Source organism: Loxodonta africana, chromosome 1 (genome assembly GCF_030014295.1).
Source record: "Loxodonta africana isolate mLoxAfr1 chromosome 1, mLoxAfr1.hap2, whole genome shotgun sequence".
Lineage (NCBI taxonomy): Eukaryota > Metazoa > Chordata > Mammalia > Proboscidea > Elephantidae > Loxodonta > Loxodonta africana.
The window spans coordinates 64,882,702-64,902,578 of record NC_087342.1 but is presented as its reverse complement, the minus strand read 5'-3'; the positions used below and the strand labels follow the sequence as shown (position 1 = coordinate 64,902,578).

Below are 19,877 nucleotides of genomic sequence, written 5' to 3'. Positions count from 1 at the left end.
AGGTTTTATTCAATAAATCATACAAGTAACCTAAAATCACAGCTATGTGAAGAGCCAAGAGAGGTAATCACTGGTAACTGCACAATAAGCAAGGGGAACGAGAGACAGGTTATTGAAGACGGCACAGAGCAGTCAGAAAGGGCTTTACGGAATGTGTAATGGTAGATCCGAGACTTGGGGTATGCGTATAAGGGAGGATGAGATTTAGAAAATACATCTGTGTACTGGGCAATGACAAGTAGTTCAGTGTGGTGGGAATAATATAGTAAGAGATGACACTGGACAAGCAGGCAAAGACCAGGAAGATATCAAACAAACAAAAAAAAAGTTCCTGTGGAGTTGATTACAATTCACACGACCCTATGTGTTACACAGTACAATTGCTCCATAGGCTTTTCTTGGTTGTAATCTTTACAGAAACAGATCGCCAGGCTGTTCTTTCACAGTGCTTCTGGGTGGGTTCAAACTGCCAACCTTCAGGTTAGCAGTCTAATGCAAACCATTTGCGCCAATCAAGGACCTAGGATATTACTGTTGCTCTTTTTGTGGGCCATTGAGTCAATTCCGACTCACAGCAACTCTCTAGGACAGAGCAGAAGTGCCTCACAGACTTTCCAATGCTGAAATCTTTACCAGAGCAGAACGCCAGGTTTTCTCTCCCGTGAAGTGACTGCTGGGTTCAAACCACCAACCTTTAGGTTGGCAGCCAAGTGCTTAACCATTGTGCCACCAGGACCATGCTATGGCCTTTGATTGTGTTAGTCTCTTTAAAATGAGAGAACTTAGACCGTGTGTTTGTACAAAGATGATAAAGACAAAACAAAGTTTCAGGGGTTACAGAGAAAGTTTGTTAAGAACAGTCATAAGTGTAACAAAGGTTTGAAAGAAACTTAGAAATATAAAATAAAACATTTAGCTATCACAGGCTTTAACAATATGCGATTCTTCTTTTCCCATCATCAAGTACAAGCTTACCCCTATGATACTCAGTCCTTTAAGGTAGTCCTGACGAGGCTGGGCTTGAGGAACACATCCAGCTAGCACTACTTTCTTGTTCTCCTCTTGGGCTTTTCTAGAAGATTAAAGAGAAAACAGTGAGAATTCTCTAATTCACAAGTGTATCCTTGTCAACTGATGTTGGTGCACATAAGTTCCCCACATACTAACAGACCCACTTAACATGAAACAAGATTTTCTTACAACTGCTTAAAGAATACACGCTATAATAAGATTTCTATACTATGTGTCTATTTATCATACCATTAAAGAACACAATAGCAGTCCAATCTGATAATGTCTTTCATTATCTCCTCATTACAAAAAAATTTTTGTACTTATAAAGAGTTCTCAAGGAAATGAATCATTCCTAAAAATCTCATTTTCCAGAAAAGAAATTAACCCTTCGATAAGTTCTTTATTTTAAATAGGAATGAAAATAATCCTAAAACTAATATATTCTCTCCTAGCTTTTTGTCCTGTATTAAAGCAAAATATACATATATACAAAAAAAAACTGCAACAGGAGAAAAAATATAATACCTCATATACTGGAAATCAGCATGCCTCCCTAGCTCTTCTCCCCAGAGACTACCTGGAATTACTGCTTGTTTATGCTTACTTCTAGACCATACCTCACATGTGCAAGCATGTATGTGCAAACAGACCTGTATTCATATATATTTACATATGCATACATGTATATACTACAATACTTACAAAGAAAAAACTACATTTTGTTCTACAACTTGCATTTTTTAAAACTAACACATCTTATAGGAAGGACCAGTCCCTGAAGAAGGACAGCATGCTTGATAAAGTAGAGGGTCAGTGAAAGAGAGGAAGATCCTCAACGAGATGGACTGACACAGTGGCTGCAACAATGGGTTCAAGTATAGCAACGATTTTAAGGATGGCGCAGGACCGGGCAGTGTTTTGTTCTGTGGTACACAGGGTCACTACGAATCAGAACCGACTTGACAGCACCTAACAATGACAACAACACATCTTGTACATCTTTGTGTCTTTACCCAGAGAATACACATTTTAAAAGTGGTATACTAGTTCCATAACTTAACTACTCTTGTTCTGATAGGCATATTGGTTACTTCCACTTTTTCAGTATTACAAATGGCTTTACAATGAACGTCATTTGAAGATTTGAGGATTTCAGAACATATCTCTGGATTATAGAAACCCAGATATGAAATCTAAGATCAGTTGTCTATTATTTCCCTAGCCTAAATTCTAAGAAACAGAACTGCTGGATCAAAGGTATACACAAATGGTTATCTTACTAAGCATTTCTTTACTTATAAGGGAGTTGGAGTATATTTTTATGTGGCTATCATTCAAGCATGTGTGTATGCAACAAATACTGACTGTGTGCTGGGTGATCAGTGAACAAAGCAGAGCGTATATCTACTCCTAGAAACTAGTCATATCCTTTGCCCATAAATTAAATTTTCAAGTCTTCAGCTACTTTTCATCAAGTTATGCCAGTTTGGGAGTGTTTCTTTACACTTTTTTACTTTTATTGTTAGATGCATGGATATTTCGTTTTATGTACCAAAGTGAGTTTCTGGAGTAGACTCAGCAGCCGGGCTCCAGGAAGCGTGACTTCTATATCAGGATGAAGTGAAAACATCTACACCTGGCACACTTTTTTGTTTTTGATAACTTTTCAACAGCACAAATTCAGAATTGGAAGTCAACAAAAAGTTGGGGTTAACAGGGCTAGCTATGTGTGATCAACACTAATCACCTCAACTCTTCTGGGAAGTATGCAGAGAATAATTGAATGAAGAGGCAAGTGTAAAACACTAGTTTAACAATACCTATGTTTCATTTCAACTACTTATTAGAGAACCTGGATATAATTTTTCCACTTACAATACTGAAAAAAAGTTGTTAACAGAATTAAAAAAAAAAAATTGACTGGTAGATTACATAACATCCAAGAGAATTACTGCCTAGCTCTGCCACATGGTTTTTTTTTTGATCAGTACCAAGCACGTCATTGCACACAAATACTTGTAGTAAATGTAAAAACACCTTATCAGACAAAAAAATCTTTCTGTTTTCATTAACAACCTACACAGGGAACTAACATCTGGTTTCTTCAAGAATTTTATCTACAACCCTAAAAGCACTACTGTCAAACATCTAAGGAAGATCACTAATAATTCAGCCCAAATAAAAAGCCTACTTCCTGTAATTAATTCAATGACTTAAATATTAAATGCATTCAAAGCACTAGAGCGAGTGTTTCAGGGAACATTCAACAAGCTTAGGGTTTGTCATGGATGAGATGCAAAAACACACAAATAATGCAACATGGAGTAAAATGCCCTTAGTGACAGAGATGTACAGGTTACATACCATGGAAAGGAAAAAGAATATTCTGACACAAAAAGATAGGGAGAAGTGTCATGAAGATATATGAGAGGATTTTGTGGGCTGAAAGGAATAGGAGAAGGTGGAAATGAAGACAAAGAAAGTTCCATGTATTTGTTACAGCATGGACAAAGATAAGGAGGTAAAAGGTATTTCATTAATAGAATTTCTATAAAAGGGAGTCAGGGCTTATACTGTGGCGGGAGCCTTAAGGAACAGGCTGGAGGGGCTATATTTAATTTAGTGGGCCACGGGGAAATCTCTGACACTGTGGTGGCAGAATGGCCATAGAGTGGAGGCAAACTTAGAGAATGTAACTCTGGTGGGACAAAGTAAAATGAAATAAAAGGGGAAAAAGAAGCCGAGGAGTGGGAAAACTAGTTTAATATCATAGGTTAAAGGATGTGAAGAGGTGAATTTGTGTGGAAGATTAAAAAAAAAAAAAGGAGAGAAGACCTTTGAAAAAGGAGATGAATTCTCTGGATAGGAAACCTAGGCACTCCAAAGAGGAAACAAAGGTAATATCAAGGTTTTGTGTGTAAGGCAGGGATCAGCAGGGATCAGCAAACTTCTTCTTGTTATCAAAAACAAAAAAGTGTGCCACGTGTAGAGAGTAAACGCTTCAGGCTTTGCAGGCCTTAGGTCTCTGTTGCAACTGTATTTAACTCTACCATTGTAATAGAAAAACCATAGACAATACTTAAACAAATGGGTATGGCTGTGTTCCAAAAAAAAACTTTAAGAAAAACAGACAACAGAACCTGGCCCAAGGACCATGGTTTCTAATCCCTGGATTAAAGGAATAAAAGAATAATGGTACCATTAACTGTCAGGAGAACCTGGCTGAGTATTGGGATGTTGATGAGTATTGTTGTGAGCTGCCATGGAGTCGGCCCCTGACTCATGAAAAATGCAAGCATGTTGGAACAAAGCGCTGACCAGTCCTGCACCATCCTATGTTCAGTTAAAAATCAGACCATTGTAATCCATAGGGTTTTCGTTGACTGATTTTCTGAAGTACATTGCCAAGCCTTTCTTACTAGTCCACTGTAGTCTAGAAGCTTCGCTGAAAACTGTTCAGCATCATAGCAACACACAAGCCTCCACTGACAGATAAGTGATAGTTGCGCACGAGGTGCACTGGTCAGAAGCTGAAACAGGGTCCCATGCATGGGGTCACCATGAATCGGAACCAACTTGAAAACAACTAGCAGCTCCTACATAGAAGGCGAGAATTGTGCCACTGATCCACCACTGTCCGTGTGACAATCGGGATTTAAAAAAAAAAAAACGTTGCCATCGAGTCAATTCCGACTCGTAGTGACCCTACAGGACAGAGCACAACTGCCCCATATAGAGTTTCCAAGGAGTGGCTGGTGGATTCGAACTACCGACCCTCTGGTTAGCAGACATAGCACTTAACCACTACACCACCAGAGTTTCTGAGTATCAGGATAAAAAAAAAAAAAAAAAAATTAGGATAGAAAGTAGTAAATTCACATACCAAAAAAAAAAAAACCCAAACCTATTGCTGTTGAGTCAATTCTGACTCATAAAAATCAAAACATCTGTTGCTGTCGAATCAACTCCAACTCACAGCAACCCTACAGGACAGAGCAGAACCACCCCATAGAGTTTCCAAGGAGAGGCTGGTGGATTGGAACTGCCAACCTTTTGTTTAGCAGCCAAGCTGTTAACCAGGGCGCCACCAGGGCTCTGATTCATTAAAAAAAAAAAAAAAAAATGTCTAGGACATCTAGCACAATGCTGAGTAAGAGTGGAGGTAAAGGGCATCCTTGTCTGGCTCCCCATCTCAAGGGGAATGCTTTCAGACTCTCTCCATTTAGGATGATGTTGGCTGTTGGCTTTGTATAAATGCCCTTTATTATAGTGAGGAATTTTCCCTCTATTCCTATTTTGCTGAGAGTTTTTATCATGAATGGGTGTTGAGTTTAGTCAAATGCCTTTTCTGCATCACTTGATAAGATCATGTGGTTCTTGTCCTTTGTTTTATTTATGCGATGGATTACATTAATTGTTTTTCTAACATTGAACAATCCCTGCATACCTGGTGTGAATCCCCTTGGTCATGGGGAATTATTTTTTTGATACGTTGCTGAATTCTATTGGTTAGAATTTTGTTGAGGACTTTTGAGTCTAAAGTCATGAGGGATATAGGTCTGTAATTTTCCTATATCCCTCATGCCGTCAAGTTGACTCCAACTCAGAGGGAACCTATAGCAACCCTATAGGACAGAGTTAGAACTGCCCCACAGAGCTTCCAAGGAGTGGCTGGTGGATTCGAGCTTTGGACCTTTTGGTTAGCAACCAAGCTCTTAACCACTGTACCACCAGGGCTTCTCTGACTCATAGTGCCTAAAAAAAAAACACAAAATAAAACCAAATCCGTTGCCATCAAGTCAATTCCAACTCATTGCAACCCTACAGAACTGCCCCATAGAATTTCCAAGGCAGTAATCTTTCGGGAAGCAGATTGCTACATCTTTCTCTTGAGGAGTGGCTAGGGGGTTCGAACTGCCAACCTTTTGGTTAGCAGCCAAGCACTAACCAAGTGTGTCCTAGAGCTATCCTAAGCCGTTGCTGTTGAGCCGATTCCAACTCATAGCGACCCTATAGGACAGAGAAGAACTGCCCCCATAGAGTTTCCAAGGAATGGCTGGTTAGCAGCCGAGCTCTTAACCACTGTGCCATGTGAAGTTCCAGTAATGCCCATCAAGTTTCTAGAAATGCAAATTGGCCACTGGGAATGAAGGGGCTGCAGATTTTGGAAATGTATTCAGACGCAATAGTTGATAAGAGTGGGCCCAACAATCTCTAAGGATGTGGAGAGAATCCAGTTGAGTACAAAACTTTAAGGTTCTTTAAAGCTGTAGCAACACTTCCCTAAACTAAAAATAATATGAGAAACAAAAAGAGGTAACAATACTACCAACAACAATACTACTAACAACAATCATAATCATGACTAGCATTTATACGGCACTTCATCAAGGAAACCATTAGGTAGTTATGTGAAATATTTGAAAACAGTGTACCAATATATGACAATGCAGGGAAAATGTTACACTGTCATCAAATAAATACTAGACGGGGTCATAAAATCTGTCCAGGGTGATTTTATAATCACCAGAAAGTTAACAGAAAATGTTCAAAGTGGATATGCTTGATTAAATAATATGTTAAATATTATTTCATCCTTTTATTGAATTTGGCTTATAAAATGCTAGGACAAAACAGAAATATAATCTAAGCCAAAAATTACAGCCCAGTTACATAATATTAATACCATACTTTATATGTGACCAAATAAAACTGCAAAAGTTTTATTCCCCAAACAGTACTCTCGTTCTTAACATTCACTTCCAAATCCTGTTCTTTTTGTTTAATGAGCTTTGTTCAGATTAATAAGAGCCTGAAGAAAAAACTTTCCTTAGAAAGATACCCAGCACAGAAATATTTTAAAAAGCTTTTATCCTTCAAACTATGAATACTAATGAGAATAATACCTTAAGAAATGTTAAAATAGTATGAATTTCCATGTCTCCATTTTAGATAGCCTTGGAAAGTTAATTAAAGTGAAAATTGAATGTAAAGTTAATTTAATATAATGGCTCATATTTTCTTGAAACGTATTTCTAAAATAAAACAGAGCTCTTTCCTTGTCTACAGCATTAACTTGAGTAATACAGAAAACATGAAGAAGGCTTTCCCTCTTGTCTGCCAAACACCATATGCAAGGAATCGTTTGCGCCCAATCTTAAAATCCACAGCATGGCAAAAGATACTCAGACCACATAACAGCATGTTCTTATTTCACAAAGCTTTCTCTCACAAAAAGTGTTTCTTAAATATATATCTGATTTCTCATTTCTAAATACATTCTGACACACTCATAAAAACTATCCCTCACAACACCACTGGAAAGAGGATCAAAATCGATCCGTTTCTGTACAAAAGCACACTCTAACTCTTCCACACGTGAATACTCTGCATTTAAGTAATCAAGCAAGGGAACACCTATTGTAAGAATTTATGTGTAGACATGTAGTCATGTGAGACACTTAGAAACACGGAAACAAATAAAACAACTGAGGAACTATGCTTTGGATATAATTCAATAACCACAATGGCTTTCCTCAATTTTCGAACAGCCCATCAAGGAGACAAAAAGTTCAGCAGTGCAACAGTCTACCTACATAACTGTTGTCACTGAGGACACTCACAACTTGCAGAGTTAAACTATGGTAATAATCAGAGATCTACAAGTACTGCCATGGAAAGATGTCCACAGTACAGTAGCCTCCCTTATCTGCGGTTTTGTTTTCCCTGGTTTCAACTATTCACTATCAAAGGCGGTTCGAAAATGTTAAATGAGTATGTAACATGATAAAATACATCGTCCCACTCCGTCATTCACATAACTTTTATTATGGTATATTGTTACAGCTGTTCTATTTTATTATTAGTTATTATTGTTACTCTCTTATTGTGCCTAATTTATAAATTATGCTTTATCAGAAGCATGTATGTATAGGACAAATCACAGGATATATAAGGTTTGGTACTGTCCGCGGTTTCAGGCACCTATGGAAGGTGTTGGAATGTATCCCCCATGGATAAGGGGAGACTACTATACAGGGTTATGAGAAAACAGCAAGTTGTAGAGCAAGATGTAAACCATATTTCATTTTATAAAGAAAGTATTGAGAAGGTGTATCATAAAATAAAATCTGAAGGGAAATACACCAAGTTGTAAATAACAACTACCTCTGCAGGATAAGGAAATAAGAAAATAAAGAAGGCACTCAGAACACTGTGCTTATAAGCCTAACACCAAAACATGGCCAAGGAAAGAGTACACCAGCAGCTGTGGTAAGGCAGCCCAAAGACCTCCTTAGTAGGCATCAGCCAGGATTCGGACTAACCAATATTAAGATATTAGCATATGTGCCAATACTTCCCCATCTACTCTCTTAACTTGCTTTGTTGTTGCTGCTGTTCTTAGTTACCCAGATTCATGGAAACCCCATGCACAAGGCACCAAAACACTGCCTACCCGTCCTACGCCATCCTCATGATCAGTTGTGGATCAGACGGCTGTGGTCCATTAGGTTTTCACCAGCTGATTTTTGAAAGCGCATCATCGAGCCTTTCTTCCAAATCCATCTTAGTCTGGAAGCTCCACTGATATTTGTTCAACATTATAGCAACACAGACGCCTCTACTGACAGACAGATGGTAGCTGCTCATAAGGTACATTGGTCAGGAATCGAACCCAGGTCTTCTGCATGGAAGGCAAGAATTTCACCACTGAATTTGCTTTAGATAAACTCAAAGAGCTCCCCAACATTAGGAGAACGCCCCTTAAATAGGAAGGTTGCCCAGATGAACAGATTTTAACCAAATGGTCAATATTTTCTACTGTATCTCTTTAAGCAGTGGTTTGGCTTCTGCTTTACTTCCTCAAAGGCAGGGAATCCATTACATTGAAAGTTCCTATTTAATCATCAAGTACCTGTTTTTGCTCACACATCCTTAGCTATTAAGCTCTATCTCCAGGCAGCTTACACTTCTTCATCATGTTTGCCTTCTTTAATCTCCCAAAGCTTTTTCCCTACGCTGGTCAGAAAAAGAAAATTTCAGCCATTCTAATGGAAACGTTTCTAAAATACATAATATGCTTACCTTTCTTATTACTCAGGACACAGAGAATCTAACTGAACCTGTAGGTGACTGCAGTGATCCACATAAACGCTGTGGATACAGAGTCTCACAACTGTAGGAGACTTCCAAAATTTTCTAGCCCTGTTACTTCATTTTGGAAAAAATGAGGCTAAGGATCAAAAAGATTAAGTAGCTCACCTGACATCAAAGAAAAGACGGTCAGTTCTCCAAGTCTTCTATTACTACCCGTTGCTTCCATATAATGATGCCCTAAACCAGAGGTTGCCAAGATCCATAAGGCTGTGTGGACCCATAATAAATAATCACAGTAGGCCATAAATACTGATTCTCCACTCTCTTCTGTAGGTGTCAGCCATCACTTCTCAATATGTCAATTTCTAACTTGTCTACTCAATCTACCACCATCGTTTCTAAGTGCTATGCCATGAAGTTATGAAAATTTCTGGAGTAAATGATGAAAATTAATAACTTCATTTTAGATAAGATTTTTGTAATTCATTAAGTAAATATTTATTTTGTGCCTATTATGTGTGCAGCTCTATGCTTAGAGGCCTGTCAGTTATCAAGATGAATTTTATGGTTCAATGAACACACAATTAAGGTTGAAAAGAATAAAATATAAAATTAAAAAGAAATACGAATGAACACTTTAAGTACACGGTTAGTACATAATAAGTACAAATAAGCTCACAAACCAGTGGCTGCCAAATTTTTCACTCCAGCTACCAGTAGTTTAAAAAAAATGAGATGTACCCCAAATACATATAAATTATATACAAATAGTAATATTCTAATATATTACATACATTATAAAGTATACCTTAAAATTAAATTTTTTTTTTTAATTAAATAGTACAAAATAAAATCAGTGCACCTCATTCAAATGGAAGGAAGCTCACTATAAAAGGCCTCGATAAAGGAGTAGCAGCCCCCATGGAATCTGGTGTAATGTTACCAGTCACTTAAAATCTTTTATCATGAAGCTTAAGGGTCAGTGGTATTTTGTATAGCTTTCAGATCCAAGACCAAGTCAGATGAGTGAAGCTTATGAAAGTCAGACCCCTGGACAAACGATGCCTTGTTGCATTTAAAATCCGACTCACACAGCATTCAGCCTTCTGTTCATTTTCTTCTACTTAAGCTAAGTAAGTAAAAACACTCCTTCCTTAAAAGGATAAAATTTTTAAAAATAACCTAAAGTGTATAATATGTAAATTCTTATTATGGACAGTATCTCCATAAAAATGAAAAAACAAATCTATGATTTGGTCACATCCCCTAAGATCAATATCCTGAGCAAACACTGCCTTTAAGCAAACTCTGTCGAAGGTAATACCTTCAACAGAGAAAGGGAACAAAGGGAGGAACGGAAAAGGAAAAATAAAAGGGGGAAAAAAAACTCAAGAGTATAACAGTATTATCAGAAGACCTTAACATAATGACAATGAAAGAGAAGCCCTGATCAGCTGTTGCATTTATTCAATTCACCACGCAATTTGCACATCCCCTTGTACTTTAATTATCACATTCACCAAGGATGGTTAAAATTAAATTAGGACACAAATCTATGTTATGCTTTGTGGTGGATGGGGAAGTGGAAAATTTACAGCTGTGGTTCCAACTAAGAGTTGGATTAAAGGAATAAGGCTTATTTATCAAATACTTTAATATTGTCTAGCATTATGTTAAAAAGTTCTGAATGAAAGCGCATACTTGGGCTTAATTCTAGCTCCATCTACCTGAATACAATGTGAGCTGGGGGACTATTAGATCCCAACCTGGTTTCAGGTAGAAGGCCACACTGAATTTATAATTTTCTATACAGTCTGGGAAAAAGTCATTTCTAAACTTATAAAAGGTTCCTATAGAAAAAAATCTAGCTTTTTACATTTTTTTCCAAAGGCACTTTTCAAAGAGGCACAATTAATGTAAAAGTTGATCCCTTGGAGGGGCTGACAGAAGGGTCCTTTGTTATTTTAAAATAACAAGATAGGAAGTGACAAAGCAAGAGACACTTGAGCCCTAGGAAAAAAAAGAGTTTGCAGAGGTTGTCTCCTTGGCTAATGTACAGAGTTGTGGAATTCCCCACCTATGGGACCGGAGCAAAGGAGAGATTAACTTCCTACAACACCGCTTTAACTAGGTTTCAGCAAGTTATAACTCCTGCGGTATCAAAGGCTTCACTGCAGGGGTAAGGGGCAGACAATATCAGTATTTTAGGGAGCTTTAAAAATAAAACTCATATTTTAACATATTCTTGTTGAACCAGCTAATTCACAATGTATACCATTCCAAATTATTTGTACTATTCTTACAGCAAAAGATTGCTAATATTCTGCACTGACTTATAGTACTATAGTTCTTTCTACAGACATCTCTCCCCTACTAGGCTATAAACTCCTTCAGGGCGACTCATATAGATGATTCACTTTATGTTCCTCGGAGTAGATTTTCAATACATCTTCTGCAATTTAATAAATGAAACAAACGCTGATACGAAGAAATAACACTGGAATTAATCATTAGCTAAGGTTGTGATTAACAGTCACGGTTATGTCTCTCAAATTTAATAAGGTCACCATTTACGAAAGGGGAGTGTATTTTTGCATCATCTGGAATAGTCCACTCATATGAAATATATTTGATTAGAATCAGCATCATCTTGTCTACATTTGAATTTTACGGTAAATCCTCAAAAGACTTCACAGAAATCAAAAGTACTCCAAAATTATTTTCTTACTGTTCAAACACCATCATTTTCCCCATGACTCTCTCCACTGCCTCCAGTACTTCTTAAAAACAAATATAAATAAATAAAACTCTTCTATTTCCATTATATCTTCAGAGAAGTAATACAGTTATTGGTTATAATTTATCTGGCCTCAATCAAAATGGTATTCATCCCAAAGCTATACATTTTAATGTAGCTTTTTTAAAAAACTTCACAGAAAGAAAATTTATCTTTTTACTAGCAGCAGCCAATATAGCTGGACAAAGACAAATCTTGGTGCCACTGCCCACTTCTATTCCCAGAAAGCAAAGCAATTTCAGTAAAACAAACCCTGTCCACTGTTGTATGTGAAAATCCCCTACTACCAACATAAATGGACAAAATACAGTCTAGTTTTTTTTGAGTGGAAAAAATGCCTGTCAAATTTCTATTGTTTTCAATGCCAGCCAAAGGACAAATTCATACTAACATCAATAAAAATTATCAACTGAAAGAACCAAGAGAAATTACTCTCATCATCTGGCAACATGACTTAACCAAACCAAAGCATACTATAATACACAGCTAAAAGAAGGTTTTCTTCATGATTACAATTCAACACTATGCAGAAGAAAACTAAGCTCAGCAGAGTCATAGAGGAAGGGACTGTGGGTCCCCCCGAGCCATGTTAGCTTTGGAAAAGAACATGTTTCAGCGTGCCTCTTTGTTGAATGTTGCCCCTTTCAGTATAAGCGACAACAATAAAAAAGACTACTGCACAGGCAGTCCCTGGGTTACGGACGAGATTCATCCCCAACTGTGTCTTTAAGTATCTGTAGGTAAGTCAGAACAGGCGTGTATGATACTGACTTAGCCTTTCTTTAGCGCAAGAAAAGGCTAGAAGCCTTTTCAATGATTTAAAAGCTGCATAAGCAGCAAGTGAAGGTGACTGTGATGAAGAAGTTGTTGGGAGTAGGGGTTGATTCAGTGATTTCAAAGTGAGAGCAAATTCACATAACATTAAATGACAAGTACAAGTTGTCTGTAAATTGGATGTTCTTAACCTGGGGGCTTACTGGTATATGTGAAAAATAATACACAGGACTGCAGCAATGATGAAATTTCTAACCAATCAACTAATAGTTACCCAACAATCACTGTGTAGCAGGTATGAGATATTTGGGGTCAAAATTACACATAAGGATGAAGAGACGAGATTTGGCTTGATTTAGCCATATAATCTCATTAAGTATCCATTTCACTTTTTCTGTAGAAGCAAAGCACGCCATTCTTGGAATGCTTTTTGAATTATTAGGACTAGCTAACATCACTGGTTAATTTAAAAGCTCCATTTCTCTCTGGAGACTTTTCTCTTAATTCTACTGAAACTAATCAACTAATTGGTCATTTAAGTAACTACATATTTTACTAATGCACAGATGTAAATACACACACACACACATATACATATTACTCGTACAGAGGGAGGGTTTGGGGGAGGGAAAGAAAACCAACCAACATTCTATAAGACCAATGTTACCTCATTTTAATTTTAGAATAAGCAAGGTACTACATATTATCTGTATTTTTACACATAAAGAAAATTAGAACGCAGTTATGGTCACAGAGTAATTAATACAAAAACATTTATTTTGAAACTAAAAACAAAAGAAATAGGATCTGAAAGAACCAAGAGAACTGCACTCAGAAACCACCCTCAGAATTACTTCAGAAAAACTGCTGTGAAGGAGCAAGGGATGGTGAGCCACAGCAGCTGTTGCAACCATAGCCTTATTTAAAATACAAAAAATAGGTGTCTAAATATGCTCTCTTCTAGAGCCCTGGTCTGGAAACCCTGGTGGTACAGTAGTTAAGAGCTACCTATTCTTTTTTTTTAAGGCTGCTAACCAAAAGGTAGGCAGTTCGAATCCACCACGTGCTCTCTGGAAACTCTGTGGAGCAGTTCTCCACTGTCCTATAGTTGGAATAGACTCGACGGCAGTGGGCTTTGGGTTTTTTTTTTTTTTTAGAGCCCTGGTAGCACAGTGGTTAAGAGCTCAGGCTGCTAACCAAAAAGGTCGACAGTTCGAATCCACCAGCCGCTCCTTAGAAACCCTATGGGGCAGTTCTACTCTGTCCCACAGGGTTGCTACGAATCTGAATCAACTCAACAACAATGGTTTTTTTTAATCCTTCTAAAAGGAAAGGCCAAATTATGTAATTGGATCCCAGCAGAGGGCTGAAATGACCAAATGAGCACATACCTCTGTGTCTTAACAAAATTTCACAGAGAAGATAAATAAATAAATGTGTGTGTGTGAGAGAGAGAGAGTAAATCCACAGCATTGAAGGAAAACTGAGAACCCAAATCACGGAGCTCTTACGAAAGCTTTGCCTTCACAGCAGTTGGTTTCCAGATTACCCACTGGTTAAGGCCTTAAGTATAGCCCACAAAACAAAAGCAGAAGTTCTTATACAAGCAGAAGTTCTTATACAAGGAGCTTGTAAGTATTAGCACTGTGGCCACGCAAGCAGACCAATGCCACCAAATTACTTAAAGCCACTACAGAGCCTAAAGATGATCATATCCATCCAACAAAGATGAATGGATAAACAAATTGTGGTATATCCATTCAAGAGAATGACACTAAGGAAGGAGAGGGGAAAAGAACAAACTATTGATACATGCAACAACACAGATAAATCCCTATTCTACTGAGTGAAAGAAGTCAGACCAATAAATGAACCTATACAGTATGATTCTACCCATACAAAGCTCTAGAAAATACAAACTATAGTGACAAAAAGCAGATTCCTGGTGATGGAAGACAGAAAGGGGTGGTGGGGAAAGACTACAAAGAGGCACAAGGTAACTTTTGAAGATAATAGAGATGTTCATTAACGTCAATATGGTAATGGTTTCACGAATATATACAGATGCCAAAACTTACCAACTACAACCCTTTAAACATGTGCAGTTTATCATATCTCAATTATACCTCAATCACCCCGAACCCCATTTCCGTTGAGTCAATTCCAGCTCATAGCAACTCTATAGAACAGAGTAGAACTGCACCATAGAGTTTCCAAGGAGCACCTGGTGGATTCGAACTGCCGACCTTCTGGTTAGCAGCCATAGCTCGTTACCACTACGTCAAGCTGTTAAAAAAATCTACAGAATATATAACCCAGAAATAAGGCGATCTCTCTAATAAGGGGGCTAGTAGTCATAGTATTCAATAGCCATAGGGAAAAAATTTAGAAACACTTGAAATTTATCAGTAAAAAAGATACAAAATATAAATGGCATCCATACAACCATTGCCATACTTAAATATATTTATTTTAATAACACACATTTTCTTTTGTTTTTCTCTAGTTAAAAACAGAAATAAGCCAAAAGAATAGTGGAACAGGAGGAAAAAAACAAAGATTCTTTGTTTTGTATCAACCATTTAAAGAAACTGCCACGGAATAACAGAAACGCTCCTTCTATTCATGGCAATGCCTAAGGGTCCCCAACTGCTGAATCTTCCAGATATATACGTATGTCATTCTGTCCAGAGTGACAGAGAACGTTGACTTACCTCTAACCTGTGGAGTCAATTAAAACCAAAGAGAATTATATGAAAAACAGCAAACACAGCTGCCTATTTCTCTGGAAGAATAGTTTGTGATATAAAATTAATATAAAGACTTGGCCAGGAAAGTGTTTTATCTTTTCTTTAATGTGTAGAAATAAGATCTACCTAGACATATTCCGTCTTAGTCATTTTAGTAAATTAGTCTCAGTTTCCTTAGAAATTGAATCCACTAAAAATTTTTAAATGAGAGAAATGGCTTATAGGTAATAAATCTACCGACACATCAACTGCTGTAGCTACGTTTCTGGAAACATCTATGTGCCCTTTGGATTTCACTTAAAAAACATTACTCAATATGGAAGAATTATGATATTTATGTGTGGCACTTCCGTAACATTTCTCCTTTCCAAATAACAAAAGAGAACATTTACCAATAGGACAAGGAAGCCCTATGGAAATATGTTCATAACTAGGCATACATTCCAAAAGGAACGGTAGAGGTCAAACTGTCATCCTTATATAAATTGGCCGTTCTGGAACCCTCTGAGGCTGCCCAAGATTTAAATTAGAAATATGGTGGGTTCAAGAATCTTCTTTTACCCAGAGGTTTTTCACTGGGTTTTGATTTAAAAAAAAAAATCCTTAGATAAAAGAGCCACAGTACTTTTGGACAGATAGGTATCCACTTCTTATCTGAGGGAATGTTCTAACTTTTTTTGGATACTGAGAACCACTGGAAAAACCTAACAGAGATTCATCTCACTTGAGAGTCTATTTTCTGAATCACAACACTCTATTTTAGAACTATATTTCATTATTATAACACTCTATTATAGAACTCTGTTTTCTGTATTTAAATACTCTTCAGGACATGATGATGACCTGGTGATGCAGTGGTTAAGAGTTCAGCTGCTAACCAATAGGTTGACAGTTCGAATACACCATTTGCTCCTTGGAAACCCTATGGGGCAGTTCTACTCTGTCCTATTGAGTTGCTATGAATTGAAATTGACTCAATAGCAATGGATTTTTTTTTCAAGTCTTAAGTAGAAAATACTACACAATTGGACAACTACAACAAACCAAGCCCATTCTTAATTCCTAATACAGCCTCTGTCTTCCCTATCTCTAATCACCAACCAGGCTTTAAGATATCGATAATCTTTTTAATGGTTATCCCTTACTTTCCCACTATTCTTAAAAAAAAAAAAAATTTTTTTTTTTAAATAGCCAAATTATGAATGGCTCCAGAAAGGAACATATATTTTAAAGATCAGCCCTATCATATATCTTTTAGCAGAAGACCCAACATTAATACTATTGCACTTAACAATACCCAGACCCACACATGTGGTAGAGACAAATAAAACCAAATCCTAACTGCCGTCAAGTTGAATCCAACTCATAGCAACTCAATAGGACAGAGTAGAACTGTCCCCTAGAGTTTCCAAAGCTGTAATCTTTACAGAAACAGACTGTCAGATCTCTCTCCCGCAGAGCGGCTGGTGGGTGGAACAGCCAACCTATTATCAGCAGCCAAGCACTTTAACCAGTACGCCACCAGGGCTCCTATTAGAGACAGATATCACCAGAAACTCATGCTCCCCCGTCCAGGGTAATTTGCTTATCTTTTATAGTTTCTCCATCTATACCTTTACTCTGAGAGTATATTCACCTCATGCTGTTGTGATGGATCTTTCACACTAATAACTTAGAAACGAAGTCACAGTAAAGACTTAAGACATTTTCTGTGAGTACATTTCACACTGTTTACAGAATCCATTTTGTTTGCTCATAAAGAACTTTTTTACCTACTTTCTAGTTCTTAGCTCCTTCTCATAAATAAGGACTGCAGAGAGTTGAGTTCCTAATAGATGAGGTATTACCACATCTTCTAATACATTTGGTATTTTCTGTAGAATAGTTCCTCCTTCTCTTTCTTTTCTTCCCTCATTTTCATCTATGCATGACTTGAGTTTGCCAGTGTTACTACGCCCCAGTGATACTAAAAGATTAAAACCTAATGACAAGGCTCTCTGTGCAGCACCATGGCACTTGGCAAGCACCTTACCAAAGAGAGCAAAAACAAAGTAAAAAATTAGTCTATGTTCCAAGAAGGGTATATTCAATATAAAAAATACTGGTAAGACACTTATCACAAAGTCTCAAGGAATCAAAATTGCATCTATGGCTGGAAGGGTCATGTTTTTAAAGAAAGCAACAATGAAGTTACATTCAGGAAATTCAAGCTAATTACTATGGATGTTCATGGTAAAAACTGCCCTACCAACTTCAGTGGAATGGATATTACCATGGTCAAAAAATGGCAGATCATAATGGCAATCTTGAATCGAAAGTTTCACATGGCCTGAAGAATTGCTCTAATAAGCAAAAAAAGCAAAAACCAGGCTCATGTAACTATTGGCTTAAAGAATTTCCAAGGTAAGGGCAGGCTTGTAACCGAGCCAAAACTGAACCCTTAACGTCCAGAGGGATTTCCAAGGGTAAAAAATAAATCTCCCCAGGTCAATCTGCCACCCAGGGTTCAAAGCCCAAATTACCAGGGGCCAAAACAAAATGACCACCTACCCCTCAGAACAAAGAAGCTGGTAAAGGCTAACTTTGTTATATTATCAAGCTATGAGAAAGGATGATTACTAAGTCTAAACTCTAAAGGAAAAGATCTGGGCATTTGAAAAAGGAGTATTTCTTCACTCCAAGCAATTTTCATAATTTCTAGAATGCAGAATGTTCACCTTTAACTGAAATACTAATTGAGGATGAATTTATCTTACTGAGGATGAAACATGTTAAAGTTTTCCAGCATTTAAAATTTTAATACGGGATTCTATTAAGATGGATCACTGCTTCCCAAATCTCCATATAAAAACACTAAAACAACCAGAGTTATTTACAACAAAATTAGGTAATTAAGGTTATCATCATGAATCTCAAAATATACGCATCACCAATGGCCTTAAGTCCTGTGTGCCACTGGCGTATGTAACAGAGATTGGATGGGACTCCTGATAAGCATGAGAACAAAAAAAAAAAAGACAGCCTCAAAACTGTCAAGAGGTGTTTTCTGGAAACCACAGCAAGCAATTCTGAGAACAGCAGCAGAACCTGGAAGGTATTTTACCCATTCCAATAGGAGATGAGTACAAGGAATCCTTGATAAGGTCTAAAAGAACTGGACTTGTCTAGCCCTTATGAACTCTCAAAATTGATCCCTCAAGGCTCCATCTCAGGAAAGAGCTACATACTCAAGAGAAACTCCCACCAATTGCAGGACTGAAAATAAAAATCGAGCAGGTAGGAACAATAGAGAGAAATTAAATCAAAAATAGAGAGTAAAATTACAACCAGAAATCCCAAAGGCAAGTGGACATATTTTTGAACTTACACAAAAACAACAGAAGCGGGAGCTTTGTGTTGTTTAAAAAAAAGAAAGAAGGCTACCCTGGTTTTAAGAGTCTAGAAAAAAAAATTTCACATAAAAATTGGCAACAAAAAAGTATTAGATGAACAACTTTTTACATAAAATGAACAAGAAAAAGGTGGCTCCCATACAAAAAGCCAAGACTATAAATAATATTTCAAAATGAACTAAAAGACATTAAGAAAAGATGATACCAGGAAAGACTAATATAATTCAAAATTAGGAAAATTCAGAAGTAAAATGACAACTCAAAAAATAATTAGAATGACCAATGTCACAAAACAATATGTGTATTAATTGTTTAATGAGAAACTAATCTGCTCTGTAAACTCTCATCTATATATAATTTTTTAAAAAACTAACTTTATAAACTACTATAATTAAATAAAACTAATAATACATCTTTAAAAAATCATTAGAATAAAAGAAAAAGCCATTTTGCAAACAGAGACTAAACAAGAAAAAACATAAGAACAAATAAACACAACAAATAAAGCCTTAAGAAAAACAGAAAATGAGAGAAAAAAATTAAATCAGTTGTAAATGGCAGGAGAGATTAAAAAAAGACGGAAAAGAAATTGACAAATATTGAAGGTAGGCAAAGATGATCCATCATACTAATCACAGGAGTCCCTGAAGAAGAAAAAAATCCTAATGAAACAGAACACTAAAAATTTTAATTCAAGGAAACTCATATAAAATTGTTTAATTTGCAACTACACATTGAAAGATCATGTTGTGTACCTGAGAATATTACCCCAGACCAACCAACACCAAGATATATCTAATGAAATCAATGAAATCTAGAGAAGATAAAAACTCCTTTGGGCATCTAGGCAACAGCCAGTGACTTACAAGGCAGGGAAATTACACCGCCATCACACTTTTAAAGCAGCACTTCATACCCCCCAAAAAATTTGAGCCAACAATTTTATAGCCGGGAAAATTGATTTTCAAATATAAAGAGCAGTTTATTAACATGCATCGTACTAACATGCAAGAACCAAGTGACTGTTGTTCCCAGGAACGCTTCCCTAAGGAA

General features: G+C 36.9%; 1 protein-coding gene across 5 annotated transcripts in view; it reads right to left on the bottom strand.

Annotated features, from left to right (window-relative positions):
• CDKAL1 (CDK5 regulatory subunit associated protein 1 like 1) overlaps positions 1-19,877 on the bottom strand; it is a 764,092-nt gene that overhangs the window by 548,218 nt on the left and 195,997 nt on the right. For all 5 annotated transcript variants that reach the window (XM_064281331.1, XM_010596186.3, XM_064281335.1 and 2 more), the window contains one exon: positions 976-1,072. In XM_064281331.1, coding sequence (XP_064137401.1) covers positions 976-1,072 — 97 coding nt within the window. The remainder of the gene's footprint in view (positions 1-975; positions 1,073-19,877) is intronic.